At 41.2% G+C, this 21,355-nt stretch overlaps 1 protein-coding gene across 4 annotated transcripts in view; it reads left to right on the top strand.

Moving 5' to 3' along the window:
- Positions 1-21,355, top strand: part of CACNA1D (calcium channel, voltage-dependent, L type, alpha 1D subunit) — a 318,714-nt gene that overhangs the window by 155,377 nt on the left and 141,982 nt on the right. For all 4 annotated transcript variants that reach the window (XM_012638174.1, XM_012638184.1, XM_012638166.1 and 1 more), the window contains exons 4-6: positions 7,935-8,074; positions 17,152-17,294; positions 21,012-21,164. In XM_012638174.1, coding sequence (XP_012493628.1) covers positions 7,935-8,074; positions 17,152-17,294; positions 21,012-21,164 — 436 coding nt within the window. The remainder of the gene's footprint in view (positions 1-7,934; positions 8,075-17,151; positions 17,295-21,011; positions 21,165-21,355) is intronic.

The raw sequence follows: 21,355 nt of genomic DNA on the forward strand, positions 1-21,355 counted from the left end.
AACATTGTATCCAAGCATTGCTCAAAGCACTTCACATAAATTAATAAGATAAACTGTTTCTTGGTGTCTCTTCCAGATATCTGAGTTTTCCAGATTTATGCCCATGTGAACAATTACTATATTCAACAGGTCATATTTAATTATTTATTCTCCCATATTTTACATGTTTTTTTCCCCATTTTTCTTCTTCTTTTAAAAAAACAATAAATCACTAAATCATATCAAATCATCACTTGGCATCACTTTTTATTTTATTTTTTTTAAGACTAGTGGCATCATTTTTTAAAGTGTCCTTTTTTAAAGTAACTTTTTGATTATAAAGTTAACCCTCAACAAAGAAAATCTGGAGAACATAAGACACACAGAAGTAAAAGAAACAAAAACAAATCAGGTAAGTGTCTGACCATTGTTAACATTACGGTGTTTTCCCCTTCACTCTTTGTTATGAATAAATTTCTGGTTTTCACTGAAGTTATCATTCTGCATATACATATTTATATTTGACCTGGTTAACCTCATAATCATATTTCCCTTTTATTAAATAGGCTGCAATGTTTGGGCTGTGAATATACCATATGTTTTGAAATAAAAACCAAGGAAAATGTTTCCTCCTCCCACCCCATTTTAATTGCTTATTACTAAGTGCTTTTAGGTTTCTAAAATGATGTCCTTGTCTTTATAAATGAATGCTAACGGAAAAAGAGAGGCAGCCTCTTAATTGCTACTATGATTTTATGAGCACTTACCTTATTGGCTAAGGAGAAATTTTACTTAGTAAACTAGACTACAAGAACTATTAGATTCTTCTTCCACTACTTAAACTTCTAAGAAGAAACCTGGAGGAAATAGAAAATCCCAAAAGTGACTTCTACCTCTTAGGCAGTTTCGAATTACCACCACCGTCTGGGGCTCTAGAGAAGAGCACCTCCTTGTCTTAAGGTAATCTCTCCCATTCTTCACAGATTAAAGGAACTGGCAAAATAAGAAATCTCAGGGTATTTAAGTTCTTACTAACTGAGGCACTATACTCTAGAAAATGGGAGAGAGAATTTTTTTTAATTAATTTTTTTTTTTTTTTTTTTGAGACAGAGTCTCGCGGCCTTGGCAGTGCAATGATGAGTGAAATAGAGATGATCTCTGTCCTTATAGATAATTTATTGGGGGGACAAATATTAAAGAGATAATTTTTTTTAATTAATTTTTATTCATTTTATTAATGAATCAATGCATGAATGACAGGGTCTCACTTTGTTGCCCAGGCTAGAGTGCAGTGGTGTCACATAGCTCCCTGTAACCGCAAACTCCTGGGCTCAAGCGATCCTCCTGCCTCAGCCTCCCGAGTAGCTGGGACTACAGGCATGCGCCACCATGCCCGGCTAATTTTTCTATTTTTAGTAGAGATGGGGTCTCGTTCTTGCTCAGGCTGGTCTCAAACTCCTTAGCTCAAGCAGTCTTCCCACCTCAGCCTCCCAGAGTGCTAGGATTATAGGCCTGAGCCACTGCCATGCCTAGCCAAAATTATTTTTTTTAGTTGACAAAAATTGTACATATTTAGAGTATACAACTTGATGTTTTGATATATGTATACATTGTGGAATGGCTAAATTAAGCTAATTGACATTTACCTAACATACTTTTTTGGTAGTGAGAACATTTAAAATCTGTTAACAATTTTCAAGTGTATAACACGTTATTGTTAACTATAGTCACCGTGTTATACAGTAGGCCTCCCATCTAACTTTTGTGTACTTTGAAATTTTGTATACTTTGACTGACATCTCCCCAATCCCTCTGTCCCCAAACCCTGGCAATCACCGTTCAACTCTCTGCTTCTTTGAGTTTGACATTTTTAGATCCCACATACAAGTGACATCGTGCAGTATTTGCCTTTCTGTGCTTGGTTTATTTCAGTTAGCTTAATGTCCTCCAGGTTCATCCACGTTGTTACAAATGACAGGATTTCCTTCTTGTTTTTAAAGCCATATAATATTCCAGTGTGTGTGTGTGTATTGGCCATTTAGATGTCTTATTTTGAGAAATGTCATTCAGGTCCTTTGCACATTTTTAAACGAGGTTATTTGTTTTCTTGCTATTGAGTTCCTTGTATATTTTGGATATTAACCCCTTATCAGATGTGTGGCTTGCAATACTTTCTCCTGTTCTGTAGGTTGTGTCTTTATTCTGTCGTGTGTTTCCTTTGCTATGTATAAGCTTTTTGGTTTGATACATCTTATTAGTCTATTTTTGTTTTTGTTGCCTGCATTTTGGGGCTTATATCTAAAAAATCTTTGCCCAGACCAAGGTCAAGAAGCTTTTACCCTATGTTTTTCTTCTTTTACTATTTCAGGTCCTAATGTTTAAGTCTTTAATCCATTTGAGTTGATTTCTGTGTATGGTGTGAGTTAGGGGTCTAATTTCATTCTGCCTGTGGATACCCACTTTTACCAACACCGTTTATTGAGGAGACTGTCCTTTCCCCATTGTGTGTCCTTGGCACCTTTGAACATCAGTTGACCGTAAATGTGTGGATTTATTTCTGGGCTCTCTATTAAAGAGAGAACTTTTAAAAACTTAAATTTATTTTTTAATTTTGTCTGGGAGGTCAGTAAAAGTTTTGCTGAGAAAATGACATTTCAACTGAGCCTTGAAGGACAAGTAGAGCTTGTGGATGGGGAGACCATTTTGGATGGAGGGAACAGGATGTGGAACAGCTCCACTGTGGCCCAGGGCCACAGAAGGAATCAGTAACTGAGCTGGGACTAGCAGAAAACAGATATGTGGCCACAAGCCCTATGCTCTTTCCATTCAACCACACTGGGCTTGTTTTTAGCCCCGTGTCACAGAGCCGTGTCCTCACTGTGTCTGAAGAGGCGAGTTTACGTGCATGGTGGCAGGCACCCTAGGTGGGTGAGGCAGGACGGGCTTGGGAGGGAGCAGGTTGGCAGCGTGGAGAGAAGGGCTCTCCCAGGGCAGCAGTGGGAGGTTGGAAGAGGAAGCTAGGGAAGGATGAAGGATGAGGATCCTACCCAAGTGGCTGCAGGTTGGGATAGAATGGGAAAGCCAGATGAGATGTTGAGATCAGCTGTTGTCTCAGCAGTTTGTTTATTCCAGACTTGTTCTAGAAAGGGTTCGTGGTAACTTAGATACGTACCTTGTTTTTTGTTTTTTGATACCTATGCTGGGATCACAAAACCCCGTGTATTAATAGCCTGTTTATGTCTAGCTTTGTTGCTTTATTCCTTCCCTTTTTTCCTTCTCTACTTCCTAGTAGCACCTGTGGGTACCTTGTGTATGTCCGGTGTGTGCTGGATGCTGGAGTTGCAAAGACAGTGGGGGCGACCCCCGCCAGAGGAGCCCTGGGTTCAGGGCACTGGTGCAACACACAGGGCTGGGAGGGCAGCTCCTGGCAGGTGTAAGCCATGAAAGCAGAGAGGTGAATCTTAACTGCCTGCATCAAGCCTCTGTTGATGTTCTGCTCTGACAGCAGCCTGGGAGCTCTGCGAGGATAGGGTTCAGGCTTCGCTGGGGAGGACTCGGGTGCTCAAGGATGGATGGATGGATGGATGGATGGATGGATGGATGGATGACCGTTCATACCTCAGTGCTAATAAAAGGATCCTTGAGAATAAGAGAGGAGATCACCAAGTGTAATTAAGGATTCTGGCATCTCCCATCCCCTGCTTAGTTGACAGTGTCTGTTTCTCAAGGTTCTGGGTAAGATTAACTGGCCGAAAGACTTCTTGTTGGTGAAATTTCACTGTTTAAAGAAGATAAATCAGGTTTCAGGATTAGATTTGAGCCTTTGTTTCTCTTGTTTCTCTGGAGGCTTACGTACTTATGGGGGACTTTTGTCCATATATAATAGGGTGGTCTCTGGTTGTAGTTTTCTAAAGGGAGGTTTGAGTGGCCCTGCTCACTCAGAATGTCCTGCCGGTGAGAAGAAATCCCTGCGGGTGGGTCGCTGAGTCCCACATGCGTGGCTCTGCCTGGCACGTGGAGGGGGATGGGACGTAGGGATCATTTCATCTTTCTGTTTATCCTGGGGAGGGGCTTTTAAAGTGCAGCCCCTGCCCAGGCCTCCTGCAGCAGGGATACCTCACCTGTCTGGTCCTGGAGGGTTCCTGCCGGCCCTTTCTGCCATCCCGTCCCTTCGCCCTTGCCATTGTTTCTTCCTCTGCTGCCATCCATCCCAGCCACAGCTCTCAGTGTCTCCTCTGTGCCACGTCTCGCCAGCTCCCTAGGCCGGGTGCACATCCCCACCTTGCCTAGTCGGGAACCTGACTTTGTTGTTGACTTCCTTTTCAAATGACTAACTCAGCACTCTTTTCTCAAACGAGCAATCTTTTTGTAAAGCAAATAATTATCCAGCTTTTCCCGAATGTTTTGCAAGATTGTTTTACTACTGCATTAGTTTATTGTGGAGGTGTACTTGTTTCCTAGGATTCCTTTTTAACGGCAGGATTGAGGACGAGGGTGACACGGGCGTACAGGCAGGCTGGTCTGCCTGCTCTGGAGCCGAGACTGCTCAGTTTGCGTTACAGCGCAGTCTCTATGATAGAGGATCACATTAAAGCAAGGTTATATTTCTTGTAATGAATTCCATCAAGTAATTCACCAAGGATTTTGGAAAGAGAAATCAAATCCTTTAAAAAGGAGGGGGGAGAGGGCCAAGGAGACAGGATAAAGAATCTTAAACAACTCAGTTATACTAATGGCCCTTGTGCTATTGTGGAAAAATTACTTATAAATAAAAGCCAAAGAGGAAAAACAAGCTGTGTTTGGAGGTGTACTGTCTGTTCTCTGCCTTGTTTTTCTGCTCTAAAGTATAGTGTGCTGTCTTGACGTAGGGATGTAACTACTATGAATATTGATGGCAGCAAAAGCTTTTTTTTTCCTGTCTGGCCTAGTAAACAGAGCAGGAAGGATAAAAAGGGAAGAGGAATTGTAAAATCAGTGTGCTGTTTTTAGCTTATCTTGTTCCCGTAGAACTCTAAGTCTTGATGGTGACGGTCTGCATCTAGGGGTCCGGGTCTGATTTGAGTGCAGTGGATTGGTATTTTCAGGGATTTTTGCCTCTGGTTAAAGTAACAAAATTCCTTTTCCTTTGAGCTTTCAGAGTTAATGTCACTGCCTCATTGAAGCCTTCCTGGATCTCTTCCCCGACCCAGAGTTGGTCCCTGTCCCTCAGAATACTGGCAGTAGTATGAAAGGGCGATTGTTCGTCCAGTAGCTCTGCACCATGTGCCTCCTGGGAGCACTCCACGGGGGACGTGGCAGTGAACGGGACACCGGAGAGTCTGGAGAGCAAACAAGGGCATCCTTGTAGGTCTGCGTGTGGCGTGAGAGGGCATCTCACACAGCACTCAGCCCAGCACAGGGAGCGTGGCTGTGGGAAGGGAGTGGGGTCCTGGTCAAGGACTGGAAGCTACAGGGACATGGGGCGAGCCTGGCTGGGGACAGGATCTGTTAGAAGGTTTGGAGCAGGCACAGGTATAGGTTGGGGGCAGTGAGGCTTCTTAAATTGTGAACACACTGACTATGGCTCACTCACACCAAAAATGAGTTTGTTAGACTGCTGTGATGGTGTTCTGAGGAGCAGAAGAGCTCTGGTGGGTAGGTTCAGAAATGACAGGAACCACAATAGCTCTGGGACCTGGGAAGGAAAAACTGATGAGCTGTCTTTTATAGCAGCAATCTCCTGCCTTTGTGGCACCAGGGACCGTTTTCATGGAAGAGAATTTTTCCACGGACCTGGGGGAGGGAAGTGGTTTTAGGATGATTCAAGTGCATTACATTTATTGTGTACTTTATTTCTATTATTATTACATTATAATATATAATGAAATAATTATGCAACTCACCATAATGTAGAATCAGTGGGAGCCTTGAGCTTGTTTTCCTGTAACTAGACAGTCCCATCAGGGGGTGATGGGAGACAGTGACTGATCTGATAGGAGACAGAGCTCAGGCAGAGATGCGAACGATGGGGAGCGGCTGCAAATAGAGATGAAGCTTCCTTGCTCACCTCCTGCTGTGCAGCCCAGTTCCTAACAGGCTGCGGACTGCGGCCCGGGGATTGGGCACCGCAGTTTTACAGGACCAGTGAGGAGTCAAGAGTGGGGTGAAGGCTGGGGTGCACAGTGATAGCTGGAGGGTTCCCCTGCTGGTCAAGTGGGAGGACCCCGGGCAAGCCAAGGGGACGTTCTTCCATGCAGCCAGTGACAGAGGGGCAGCACCCTGGCAGCACATGGCTAGAGCTCGCGGGGCTTAGGCAAGATTCACACTTAAATGTGAAAGGACGTTGGTGCTATTGCAAGCAAATATGTAACAGGTGACAATATTTCATGGAATTAGACCTCTGGAAATCATCCTAAAATGAATATTTTTAAAAAATGTTCTAAAAAGAGTATTTCTTTCCAGAAACTTAAATTTTCTTTTTAAAAACCCACACAAATTTGCATTTATAAAAATATGTCTATAATAGTGCTCACATGTGACACAGTAAAGTCCTTTTCGTTTTCCTTTCTGTAATCGGTTGTGAAATAGAAGGGCCAGGGAGAGGTGGCCTGAACCTTTGGCCTGGTCAGAGGGCTGAAGATACAGAATCCTCTTGTCCGCTCCCTCTTTTGTGACTCATAGAAGTTCTCTGTGTGCACATTCGAAACCATCAGCCCCCACCCCTACCAGACTAAACTTCTCGAGGACAGGGACCATCGTGGGGACATTTTTTCTAATCTCAGCTCCTGGTACAGTGCCTGTTGTGCAGAAGAGGTGCTTGCTAAGTGTTTCCTGAGCCAAATTTGTTTTGACCTCATGCACTAGGCATCTTAGTAAGTGAATTCCATGATTTCCATTTCCCTAAGGTATTGGTAATTCTCCTCAGGTCCCACTAATATTCATAGAGGACTTTATAGTTCATATTGAAGAGTTTTAATTGCCAATGATTTTTTGCTTAGTTATTATTTAAGTAGCTTCTTGCTAAGGGATGCCTCTTGTAAAATTAATTACATCTCCATCGGTCCATATTCCTACTGAAACCAAAGCCATATACAAAAGACACTCATGAACAAGGAAAGAGTCAAAGTTTTCAGACCCGCTGATTGATATGTTTTCTACAGCTTGTGGAGTTGCCTGGGTTGGACCTGGAAAGGCTCTAAGAGTCACTCAGCTCCTGGGTGGCACCTCCAGGGTCTATGGCAATCAGATGGGAATTGCTACTGGGGCGGGTACAAGAGAAGGGTTCGGAGGCTGAGCCCAGGCTCCCTGGGAAAGTGCACAGTGATGGTCAGCAGTGTCGGCAGGGAGAGGTAGCGTGCCAGTGAGCAGGCAGGGTGTTTGCCATCCTGAATTCACCCCCTTACTGTGTGGATGTGGAAACTTATGTCCAGAGGAGGGGAGGGTCTTGCCCAAGGTCACCTTGCTACTCAGTGACAAAGCTGACTCTGACTTAGAAGTCAGACATAAACCCAAGAGGAAGAGGGGGTCAAAACAGATGCATCTTCATTTCTTCCAAAGGACATTCTGTTCAAAGCTGCTGTTGGGATATTTGTTGCACCCTTGTGCTTTTCTGGGCCTGATTTGGCAATCTCAGGAGAAAAACCTGCTGCATTTTGCAAATGTGTGCAAATAACAAACATGCCTGTTACATCCTAGGCAGACTCATTGCACACGCATTAGGGCAGGTGGCAAAATGCAGTCATGCAGCCTGGAGTGAAGTGTTTTGCACTTAGTTGCTTATGAGAAATTCAGTGTTAGAATTTAAATGCCTTTCTGGCACAGGTGCAATGTAATTGTTCCATTTCTCATAATAAAACTTTGCTTGGAGGAAAATGCTTATATCTCTGAGATGTTGATTCTAATCCGTTTCTGTTTGTTTCCATTTTCTTCCTTTTTTTTTTTTTTTTTTTTGGTGTGTTCTTTGTTTCTCTTCACAGGAAAAAGTAGAATATGCCTTCCTGATTATTTTTACAGTCGAGACATTTTTGAAGATTATAGCGTATGGATTATTGCTGCATCCTAATGCTTATGTTAGGAATGGATGGAATTTACTGGATTTTGTTATAGTAATAGTAGGGTAAGTCCCTTTTACTTTGGGGAAAATGTTTATTTGGAAAATGGGAGGTGGGGGTGGAGAGTGGCAGAGAATAGTCTTTTTAGGGAATGTGATTGCTCTTCTATGCCAGCTATTGTACCAGTACCTGTCAGGAGTCCTTAAGGACTGGTGATGCCGCTGTCAATCTCTGGGAAGAGACTGGTTTGAATTTTGTCATTATTGTGACTCCTCTTTTCAGTAACATGTTATAGAAGGGAGTCTAAGCCCCTAATGTGAGAGGCTTTACCTTACGGGGCCTTGGACCTCCTCAAATAGACCAGCCCTGTTGGTGATGAGAGTCAAATGAGTAGATCTCTTACTACTTAGCACCATGTTAAGTTAAAAAAAAAAAATAATAATAAAGCCTTCATAACACTGGGGTACTCTGCTATGTAACATCCCTTGAGCAAAGTTGTTTTTTCCTGCTGACTTGTGGGAGAAGCTCTGGCATACTATCTCATTTTAAATAACTAAACAAGTGTCTGAATAATGTCACATATCTGGCATAAAATGAAATAAGCTAAAAAATGCAGAGAAGCAGGTGTTCTCCCAAAATCCTGTTGCAGGAAGAAAACACCGGTAGTTTTAGTTAAAGGAAAATGTTAAAATAAAAAACAGTGGCCTGTGTAACTCTGGTCCTTCCATACCTGGAAATGTTGCCAGCAAGGAAAAAATGAATCAGTGTCAGAGGAATGCTGGGTCTTTGGACCAAATACCCACATAGGAGGATAAGTTATATCCCATCTCTGCGTCTTAGGTATCCTAGCTATAAAATGAATTGCTCCTAAAATTACAATTAGAGATTTTTAAATAGCCTTTCTGTTTTCATCTTCATGACTTCAGCCAACTGCCTTTTTCAGTTGAGCAAGGTAATTTTTCTTTATGATGATCTTTTTGTTATGAATCCTTTGGTTTTTCCTTGGAGACTAATTCTGCTGGATATTGGGAGAGTGGGATTGGTCTGAGGCCTGTCTTTTCAACCTAGGAAGTTAATATGGGATCCAAAGTGGTGGCCCAGTGAGATGATTAGACTTGTGGGGAGAAAAAGTTAGCACCTAACGGGTACAATGTACACTGTCTGGGGGATGGGCACGGTACAAAAGCAATTTATGTAACCAAATCATTTGTACTAGCATGATATTCTGAAATAAATAAAAAATAACAAAATAAATACAAATGAAACATTTATCAAAAAAAAAAAGAAAAAGTTAGCTTTTGCAAAAACCACCACAGTACATTGGCATCTAAGGCATCATTGCAAAGGTAGTCCACCTAAAATGAACAGGTGGTGGATTTGTGCCATACCTTCCTGTGTGTGGCGGACTCTTATCAAGGAATGGCAAGCAGAAGCCTTGCAGATCTCTTGGTTCTGAAATAATTTTGCTGTGCCTTTTCTGCCACTGGACTTTTGTTCAGCTAGAAAATAGAGATGCTTAGCTCCATTTCTTTTGTCACCACGCTACGATCATTTTGGCTTACTTCCTGGAGACATTTTTCACACAATAGCACAGCACAAGGATAGGGAACCAAGAGGAGCATGGTAGTCTCATTGGGTTAAGGAGATAGAGACAAGAGTTAGGGGAGGCTAAGTAGCTGAGATGTGACAGATAAAATATGGGAAGAGAGAGAGCTATTCAGAGAAGGAGTTCCATAAATATGCCTTGGGGTCCTCTTCAGTTTTGGTTGAAGACTAAGCTACACTTACATGGGTGTGAGTCTGTGATTCCAGGCAAAGAATACTACTAGGGAAAAGAGAAACACTGCGGGGGCGGGGGGGGCGTGTAAAATGGATAATAACAAGAGCCCACAAAGGACTGGATGGTGTTCAAGTTCTGACTACCCAGAGTGGAAAGATCTCATTAAACACCCTGGATTGACAGTAGAGACCCCACAAATGCCATTATAGTAGTGCTAAACTTGCTGTAGAGCAGGGGTCAGCAAACTATGGCCAGTAGGCCAAATCCTAGCCCATCTAGCCTGCCACCTATTTTTATAAATAAGATTTTATTGTAACATAGCCACGTTCATTTGTTTACATAGTTGAGTTTGAGTAGGTTCACAAAGCCTAAACTGTTTACTATCTGGCCCTTTTATAGAAAAAAATTTACCAATCCCTGCTCTAAAGACTACTGAAATCCTTGCTAACAATGTTTGAAAAGAAATCTGGAAAGGAACAAACTGATATGCAAGTAACTTAATGGCCTGCCAAAACAAAATCCAACTCTCTTTAAAGGAAGACAACAAAATCCAAATACTTAACAAGGTAACATTCAAAATGTCCAGCATCCAGTAAAATATTACTGGACATATGAAGAAATGTAACCCATAACCAGGAGGAAGTTCCGTCAATAGAAATAGACTCTGAAATGACAGAGATGATGGAATTAGCACAAAATTTTAAAAACAGCTGTTATAAATATGTTTATGGACTTAAAGGGCTACATGACTGTAATGAGGAAAGATGGGACATATGAAAAAGAACCAAATGGGACTTCAAGAGGTGAAAACTATGTGTACAATGAAAAAATCTCCTGGATTGGCCTAACAGCAGATTAGACACTAGGGAAGAATAAAATAAGGGAATTTGAAGATGTAGCAATAACACAAAGAGTAACAATTGAGGGAAAAAATGAACATCACCTGGGTGACCTGTGGGGAAATATCAAGTAACCTGACATATGTGGAATCTCAGAAGAAAAAGGGAGAAAGGGGAGACAGAAAAAAATATTTGAGGACATGGCTCCAAAATTTCCAAATGTGATGAGAAATACAAACTCACAAATCCAAGAACCTCAACAAAGCCTGAGCAAAATGAACATGAAGAAAGTCACAGCAAGGCACATCATAATCATAATCAAATTGTTAAAAATCAAAGATAAAGTCTTAGAGAAAGGACATCTCAGACTTCTTAACAACTATGCAAGCAAGAAGACAACAGGAAGATATCTTTAAAGTACTGGTGGAAAATGCCAACCTAGAATTCTTATTCGCTGAAATATCTTCTAAAATTGAAGTCAAGATAAAACCTTTTTCAGACTTTCCAAAGCTTGAGGATCCAAGACCAACACACCTGCGCCTCAAGGAATGTTAAAGGCAGTTCTTCAAGCCGGAGGAAAACGACACCAGGTAGACATGCGGATCTGCACAAAGAGAATGAAGAATATCAGAAAGGGTAAATACATGGGTAAATATGAAGACATTTTTTTTAAACTCATTTTTAAATCTCTTTAAAGATAATTGTTTAAATCAAAAATAGCAACACTGTATTGTGGGGTCTGTAGCTTCTGTAGAAATAAATTTATGACAACAATAGCACAAAAGACAGAAATGGGGAAATAGCCATATACTATTGTCAAGTATTTATACAGTAGCTGGAGTGATAAAATATTATTTGAAGTTAGACTGTGATAAATTAAAGATGGATAATTGTAAACCTTCGAGCATGGATTGGCAAACTATAACCTGTAGACCAAATCCAGTTTAAGCCTGTTGTTTTTTTTTCACGTTGACAAAGTATTTTATTTGCCACCTGCTTTGGCAAATAAACTTTCATTGTAATTCAGCCACATTCACTCATGTCTGTGGCTACTTGGTATTATAATAGTGGAGTTGAGTAGTGGTGACAGACTATGGCCTGCAGATCATAGAATATTTACTATCTGGCACTTTACAGAAAATTTTTGTTGACACTTGTCCTAGAGTAGCCATTAAAAAAATACAAAGGTATAGCTAATGAGCCTATAGTGCAGATTATATAGAATTAAAAAAACCTCAATCCAAAAAAGGCAAGGAAGAAGAAGAAAAAGAAACAATGGACAGGACAAATAGAAAACAAATAGCAAGACGCTAGGTTTAAACCCAGCTAAACCTTCATTAAAATCCAGAGATTATCAGATTATACGTATATAAAAATAATACTCTATAGTGTCTAAGAAACCTATTTTAAATATAAAGACGCAAATAATTTGAAAGTAAAAGGACAGAAAAATATATACAATGCAAAAACGAATGAAAAGAAAGCTAGAGTAGCTATAGCAATATCCAACAAAGTGGACTTCAGAGCAAGGATACTATCAAGGATAAAGAAGTCATTTCATCAAGAGGATGTGACAATCCTAGATCTATCTATGCCTAATAACAGAGCTTCAAATACACAAAGCCAAAACTTATAGACCCAAAAGAGAAATAAACAAATCTGAAGTTATAGTTGTATATTTTAATACTCTCTTGAGGAGTATTGATAGAACATGTAGACAGAAAATCCCTAAGGATGTAGGGAGACTTAAACAATACCGTAACCAACTTGACCTAATTGACATTTTTTAGGAACATTCCCCCACACAAGAGCAGAATACACATTCTTTTCACATGCATGTGGAACGTTCATCGAGAAACAATATTCCAGGCCATAAAATAAATGTCAATGAATTTAAAAAGATTTGAAATCATACATAGTTATGTTTTCTAACTGAATTTAGCAATGTTTCTGGATAAAAGGTCAGTGTAAAAAAATCACGGGAATTTTTATATACTAGCCATAAACACTTAGAAAATGAAAATTTTAAATATTGCTATTTACTATAGCATTAAAAAACATGAAATATTTAGGTATAAATCGTTGACTAAAATGACAAAACCTTGCTAAGAGAAAGAAGACCTAAATGAATGGAGTGATGTACCATGTTCATGCATTGGAAGATTCCATATTGTTAGGATGTCAGTTCTTCTCCAGTTGAACTATAGATTGAATCTTAATCTAAATCCCAGCAGAATTTTTGTAGAGATTGACAACCTTGTTCAAACATTTATATGGAAATTAGGATCTGGACTAGCCAAAGAAATCCTTAAGAACAAATCTGGAGCCTGGTTCTAAGGCTTACTCTAAAGCTACAGTAGGCCGAATGTGGTGGCTCGAGAGGCTGAGGTGAAAGGATCACTTGAGGCCAGGAGTTCAAGATCAGCCTGGGCAGCATAGTGAGACCCCATCTCTTCAAAAAGTACAAAAAATAAAAAAATTAGCTGGGCGTGATTGTGTGCACATATAGTCCCAGCTACTTGGGAGGCTAAGGGAGGAGGATCATTCAAGCTTAGGACTTTAGGGCTGCAATGAGCTATGGCTATGCCATTGTACTCTAGCCTGGGCAACAGAGTGAGACCCTGTCTCTCAAAAATATAAATAAATAAATAAAGCTATAGTAGCCAAGATAGTGTGCTGCTGGCATAAGAGGTACACATAAAGATCAATGGAACAGAACAGGGAGTCTAGAAATAGACCCATAAGTATGTGACCAGTTGATTTTAGACAGAAGGGCCTTGAAAATTCAATGGATCCAAGAAACTGTTTTCAACAAATGGTGGCTGGGAACAACTATCCATATGAAAAAAAAAACTACATTATTACCTCATACTACATACAAATATCACCTTAAAATGGACCATAGACCTATATGTAAAATCCAAAACTATAAAATTTCTTGTAGAAAATATGGGAAAAAATTTTTATGATCTCAGATTTCTCAGGACACAAAAAGCACCAGCCATAAAAGAGATAATTGAAAAATTTGACTTTATCAAAATTTATAACTTTTCTTCAAGGCAATGTGAGGAAAATGAAAAAGCAAGGCACAGACTGGGAAAATATTCACAATATGTATATCTGATGTAAGATTTGTATGCAGAATATACAAAGAACTCTTACAACCCAATAGTAAGGAGGCAATCCAATAAATGGCAAAAGATTTGAACAGATCTTCACAAAAGAAGATACGTGAATGCTCAGCATTGCTAGTAATTAGAGAGACGCAAATTGAAGCTACAGCAGCACTGCATACTCACTAAATGTGAAAAGACTGGAAATACCGAACGTTAACCAAAACGTGGAACAACTGGAACTCTCATACACCGCTGGTGGAAATGGAAAATGGTATAATCACTTTGGAAAAATTTGCCCATTTCTTGCAATGTTAAACATGCACTTACCATATGACCACATTACTAGTTCTACTCTTAGGTATTTATCCAAGATAAATGAAAACATATGTGCACAAAAAGAGTTTATTCATAATAGAGAAAAACTGGAAACAACCCAAATATCCCTCAACAGGTGAATGGAGAGACTGTTTGTGGTATATTTATGTAGTGGAATATTACAGAACAATAAAAAGAAATGAACTGATGAATGTAACAACTTGGACAAATCTCAAAAACAGTATAGTGAGCAAAAGAAAATAAGCAAAAAGGGAGAACATAGTATGGGATTCCATTTATACAGATGCTAGAAAAGGAAAAAACCTATAGCCATAAATAGCCAAGGTTGAGCTCAGAGGAGCGATGACTGTGAGAGAACACAAGAGAACCATTTGAGGTGCTGGAAATACTAATATATCTTAATTGTGGTATTTGTTACTTGGGCTTATACATTTGTCAAAACTCATCTTATTGTAGACTTTAAATGAGTGTGTTTTATGTTTAAATTAAACTGCAGTAAAGTGACTTAAAGTAAAAAAATCATCTGGGAAACTAACACAGACTGGACTCTTTGGGTTTTTTTTCCTTAGTAAGTATGAAAAACTTTAGACTGCCCGATTATTTTTTTATCTAAAATATGCACTAGATTGTAGTCAAAGAGTTGAAGAAAAGCCTTAAGAAAGAAAAAATACGAATTATGATGTCTTCATTTGAATCAAATTCCTACTCACTGAAGTTTCCAGCTGCAGTCTGTATCTCATCCCAATGGATTTTCCATTCCAAGTCGACAGCGACATACTGCTTTTGTCAGGATTCCCAATAACCGAGACATTAAGGAAGTAATTGATATTTTTAAAACGTTAGCTGTTAATGTGACCACAAGAGAACTCCATGTGTCTACCAGAGCTGACGTTATTTCTTTAGAGAAAAGTTTGCTCTAATCCAACTTTTATCCCACTCCTCTAATTTTTCAATAAAAATATATTTCAAGCATGCAGGCTCCTTAAACTCTTGTGAAGAAGAACATGGCTCATTCCGGTGCTTCTGAATTTTGTCAGTTTGGGCAGCTCCTTGCCTTTTTTCTCCGGTCTTGGGGTAAACTTTTCATAACAATCTAGGATCGATTACTGCGTTCTTCTCATGTCCTTATTTGTTCAGAAACATGATAGTTTTTTGGGTAGGGGGAGTAGTGAGGAGAATAGAATCACAGAATCCTATTTCGAATGGCAAGGTCATTCTTTGGGTCACTTCATCCAGTTTTCTCATGTTACAGAGAGGGAGACTGAGGCCCAGAGAAAAAGGACTTTCCTAAAGTCTCCTAACTCTTAGGAATGGAAACCAGCCCTGGCCCCTTACAGCCTGTGCTATCTGGGGACGAGTCTGCTGCTTTCTGACTCGGGCTCCTCTCTTAATGGGAGAGAGACATTTTTCACCTGTTTTCAAGGGCATTGCTGAGGAACAGGGAATAAAAGGACCATAAAGTGTACATTGCAAAACACCGATACTTAAAAGCAATCTTAAGTCACCACCTGCATAAATTACTTTCCCAACCCTTTGGGATGAAAATTCCTGTGGCTTCCACATTTCAGAAGAGTTTGAGGTTTTCTTTCTTCTTTTTTCTTGGTTTTTATGAAGCTATGAATTTGTTTTGGAGGAGAGACTTTTCACTTTAGCCTTACTGCAGGGGTTTACAGTAATTAAAAATACACAAATGAGAGAGAAACCTGTCATAAATTTGATGTATTTCCCTAGTCATAACTAGAGAGAGCCTTCTATCTGAAGCTCTGTAAAGGTAGAGACCTGGCTTATTTTCCCTCCTGGCTGGGTTCATTGCAAATTGCTGTGCTGTTATTAAAACAAAGGACTGGTCTGTAAATGCCCCAGAATGACATGACTACCCAATCAAGACTGCAATCAGACCACCCTGGGTTTTATAGACTTAGTGTCTTGGCAATCCGGAGGCATGCCGGTGGGGGCAAAGTTTCTGCTTTGGCTGCTAGTTACACTTTAGAAACCTTTTCTTTGTTGCCGGGCCAATCATTCCCACAATCTGATTGGCCAGAGTTGATGGTGTTTGAAACGGGTAAATTTATATTTATTCTGAAAAACGAGCGATAATTCCAAAGAATAAATATTTATTCGAAAGAGCAAAAGTAACTGTTAAATGAGCAGATTGCCTGCAAATAGCTTTATCCAAAAAACCTTCTTAGAGTAGGAAAAAATTTATTGTGTCTGCCAGATTCAATATTATTCACATTTCAAAAGGAAAAATGACGATATTAATACCTTACCTTAGGTAACTGCTTTTAGCCTTTGCACAGCTCGTTAGCATCTGCGATTTACATCGTTCACTATGCCTGTGAGCAGAAGGCGGGGGTGCGTGTCAGTGACCACACTGGAAGTGGTATAACGTACTAAGATGCGGGCCTTTGAAGTGATTCATCGATTCATTCATCATATATTTTCTGAGCACTTCCTGTGTGTCAGGAACTGTTGTAGGCACCCGGCGAGAACAGACTGCTGAACAAATGACCAAAACACACTAAAACCCCCTGCCCTGTGGGACCTGCATTCTGATGAGGCCAACATACCTGTACTTGAGTGTGGGTTCTTCCACTATTTGTGTGTCCTTGGGCAAGTTACTCCTTCCCATCGAGTTTGTTTTCTCACATGTAAAATGGTGTTAATAATTCCTGCCGCGTGACGTTTTGTGAGGACTAACGTAATAACGTATGTGCAGTGCTTACTATAGAAATGCTGGCCACCGAGGTTGGTATTGTCATTTCAGTTTGTGACAATTCCACTTGTCGGTGTTGGGTCCCCAGTGAGCCCCCTCTTCCGTGGGGGCTGACTTTCTCGGCGACTCCATTGGCATGAAAACAGACGAGATTGATCCCTGTCCCAAGTCATTTTAGAGATGAGGGTCGTGTTCAGATTTCACAGCCCAGTTCTTGCCTCTGCCTTGCCTGCCTTTTCTTTAAAGCAGCAGCCGCACAGAATTAGCCCTTGTTCAAAAATAACTACCATTATCATCCTATTTTGCTTCCATGGGTGACAGACTCTAAAATTTCTTTCTTTCTTTCTTCTTTCAGATTGTTTAGTGTAATTTTGGAACAATTAACCAAAGAAACAGAAGGCGGGAACCACTCTAGCGGCAAATCAGGAGGCTTTGATGTCAAAGCCCTCCGTGCCTTTCGAGTGTTACGACCACTTCGACTAGTGTCAGGAGTGCCCAGTAAGCATTTCTTCTTTTTTAGAGTCAGGAGTGTGCTGATTTTTTTCTTCTGGGTGGGTCTCACGACTGTGAAACGGTGCTGCAAGGTGAGCTCCTCTGCGCCAGCCGGGGCCAACAGGGCGGCCACGGTAGCCTCACTACTGTCAACAGACACTTTTGCTTGTACTGTCACTTTGGATCCTTGTGACAGCTCCAAGAGGGGGACAGGTGGTGATTACTGTCAGCCTGATTTTTAGAAGAGAGAATCTTCTCTTGCAGGGAGATGTGGCGGTGGTGCGAGGCCTTGTGTTCAGGCCTCCTGATTTCAGTCTGGTTTTCCTTCTCTGACAACACGCTGCCATCATGTCCTCCCTCCCAGACCTGCCCCTGTGAACGTGGTGGGTTATACAGACGAGGGTACTGGAGGGCTCAACTGACTGCCTTTTTTCAAAGTGGGGAGCAACAGGGGGCTCCCCACACTAGGAATCATGCCTGTCTAGCTCTGGGGAAGGAAGATGCATGCTTCAGCTTCCTCACCGGTCTATGGCGTAGAGTAGGGCCTGCCTTGAAGGTTGCTGTGAGAACTGAATGAGATACTAGAGGGAGGGCCCCTAGCACCACGGACATTCGCAGCACAGCAGAGGTGCTCACTAAGTGAGAGACTGTTGTCATCCACTAGGTCCTATGATGCCGGTCAGTGCCAGGCCCTGGTCTGCTCTAGACCTCCAGGCCAGGTTGGATGGCCCCTGAGTTGGAAGATGTACCCTGTGTGTGCCCTGGCCGGCAGGCCTCCTATCCTTCCACAGGGAGCGTGGGGTTTGCCCTGCTGGGCTCTGCTCCAGATGGGACTTCTGTGTTGGGGACTTCAGAGGGTAGAAGTCCTGTACCTGTCCAAGGACTGGTGCTTCTAGGGTGGTTGCATGCGCGTGGCTGGAACAGGGATATGGGACTGCAGGGTGTGCCTGTTTTTCACAGCTCATAAAGCCATCAGAAAAGCACAGATCATTTTTTTTTTTTTTTTTTTTTTGCCTCTGCAGAAGTTCTTCATGAAATTTTATTAAACCTGTTGGCACTTATAATGCACCAAAATCCTTTGGAAAAAAAAATTTCCAAACTTAACATTTTAAAATGTTAGGAAGTGGTGTTTTATATGTACTTGTTTTTCCAGATGGTTCATTTATTTCCATTGAAAAAGATCAGCATAAGTCAAAACCACAGAACTGTCTGGAATCAATTGAGAAAAATAGAAATACCTTGGAAATGACTGGCTCTGTTAAGTGTAACATGATTAAATGAGAAGTTCAGTGAGCAAACATGTTCTTTCAGATTTAGTTGTTATAGCTTAATCTAATTTCAAAGTAACCACGGCAGCTTTTTCCCCCAAAGAGCAAATGACAGGACAGCCTGCCTCTGGTATGTGGTGCACACAGGCTCTGGGGGCCGTGGCCTCGTGCATAAGCTGTGTGCGTGCAAGTCTCTAGCCACTGAAAACTCTCAGAACTCGCATGGCATTGTGTTGGGTCCCTCGGCTAATGAGGTTTTTACTAAGCACCTAGTGCAGTGCTCCCAGATACTCTTGAGAATCACTTTTAAACTGTATTTCTTCCTTTCCCCCACAAAAATCACTGAAGTTTGATAGAGATCTGCATTTCACTCTCCTGTGGGTTGACAGAGAGAATTGGGGGTCTGAGTCTCGAGTGAGGACTTTATGCCCATTCTTTAACTGCCCAGGTGGGAAACAGCTGAGCCCCTCATAACACCCAAATGGGTTTCTGGGGGAAGGGATGGTGGGTTCTGGGACATGCTATTTCCAGCGCTGGTTGGTATCTCTGGCCTGGTGATTTCTTCTCTAGTACCTGAAATTGTTAGAACTGCCCAGGAATGTTTGACTATTTACATTTATCTCGGAATTGTCCAGTTCCTTGTAAAGAGAATCCAGACTGTTCTAAAAGATACAATTTTGTGTGCATGTGTGCATGGGAATAGCCTTTCAATAAAGGTAAATATATTTCAAAAAGTGGCAGTTGGGACATTCATGGAGTTCTTAACAACCCATATTCCGTTAGCTGATAAAGTTTTGTCCGAATTTAAGACCATCAAAGTGGGAAAGAACCCTAAAGATCATCTGGTGTATCTGCACCTTATTTTTACATGAGGAAACTGAGGGCTGTTAGGAGGTGGGCACTAGTACAAGTTCTTGCAGCTAGTGGGTGGCCAGACGGGACAGACCCACGGACTCCATGTTCCTGCCTGGGTGTTCTTCCCGCTCTTGCACTGCCTCCTTGGCTAGAGTCTGATGAGATCATCTATACATGTTGATTATGTACAAAGGAGATGAATGTAATGAAACTGTATGTTCACATTAAGATACAGCTTTATTATCTTATAAATTTGACCAATCTGAAATACGATAGTTACTGTAAATATAAAAATATTCCTGAAACATATGGTTTGTCGCCATAGAATTTAGAAGAGCTAACTGCTGGATGATGATTTTGGATGGCCCATTGGTGTCTCAAAAAAACCAAAACAACAACAAAAACCTGTCCAAGTGGGTTAGAGCAGATGTTTTCTTCCCCCCACCCCCATGTATTCCTTATGGGAGGCAAAAATATTGAACAGCTTTGAACATTTAAATATCGAGAGGGCAGGGCTAAAGCCACTCTCACCCCTCCACACTCTCCCTCCTACCTCCCTCATTCCAGGAGGCTTTGAGTGCTTGTTTTTGTTCAGGGTGCTGGGATTTGCCTCAAGACTCTACTCAAATAATTAGAGCACCCCACAGGTACCTTCCTTGAATTCCCACCCAGATGCTGAGTTCTGGTCTCATCCTGATCTTCATCCTCCCCTACCTGGAGAGCCCCAGCACTCTTGAACCCCCTCTCTGCCCGACTTGCCTACTGCTGTCCTGTTGGTCTTTCTAAAGCTGCTGCCTTTTGCTGATGGACTAAAGTCTGGCTCCATAGCCCAAATTCAAAACCCAGAACTACCTGGCTGCTATCTGCTTTTCTTTCTTGATATTCTTTCCCACTGTATAACCACCAGTCAAGACTGGCCACCCCCGGGCCCACATTGCGCTCACCCACATCTTTGCTTTTGGTACTATGTTCCCTCTCCCTGCAGTGGCCTCTGCCATGTCCACCTGTGGTCACCCCTCCTGCTCAGCCTTCAGGCCCTGTCTGGAGGGAAGCTGCTTCCGAGCTGCCTTTCTTCACCCCAATGAGAGGCAATGTCTTCCCTCTTTAATCTGAACCGATATTACTCAGGTAGCATCTTTGTGCTACCTTAGAGCAGAGTTATTTGTGTTTAATTCTATGTCTCCTTCTAGAATATAACTTCTTTGAGAGAAGACACTTTATGTAAAACATCTTCATATTGCCCCCAAACACTAAACCGCATGATTTCCACAGGTTTAGATGTTCAAGGTAGATGTTGAAGGTATTTTGTCGAATGGATGAACAAATGCATAAATGAATGATGAGCTCTAATGTTGGGCAGTCCCCTCTGTAGGCCTTAGTTTTTCCATCTGTCAAGTGCACGAGTTGGATTAGATGATCTTTAAGGTTCTTTTTTTTTTTTTGCTCATCTCACATCCAGGCTTAAAATTAACTAAAAGATTGTAAATATCCGTGAGTTTTATAGCCATGTGTCACAAACAGAGCAGGCATCATTAGGAATTATATATATGCATCACTGAAGTGTCTTCCTGGCTCACAAACTTGTTTTTCTTTTCCCTAGGTTTACAAGTTGTCCTGAACTCCATTATAAAAGCCATGGTTCCCCTCCTTCACATAGCCCTTTTGGTATTATTTGTAATCATAATCTATGCTATTATAGGATTGGAACTTTTTATTGGAAAAATGCACAAAACATGTTTTCTTGCTGACTCAGGTGAGTAATGAAAATGGTAGCTAACCTAACTTTAAAAAATGTTGGTTTTCCTAAAAACAACTTTCGTGGTTTGGTGAAAATCTGAAACAAAATGGAAGATGAAAAAAATGCCAAGTATACTAGAAAGTTTGCCAAGCCAGTTCTTAGTGCAAATTATGTTCAGAACAAGTGAGAATTTAATCTCCTTTTCC

This window comes from Propithecus coquereli, unplaced genomic scaffold, assembly GCF_000956105.1.
Source record: "Propithecus coquereli isolate 6110/MARCELLA unplaced genomic scaffold, Pcoq_1.0 Scaffold1, whole genome shotgun sequence".
Taxonomy (NCBI): Eukaryota; Metazoa; Chordata; class Mammalia; order Primates; family Indriidae; genus Propithecus; species Propithecus coquereli.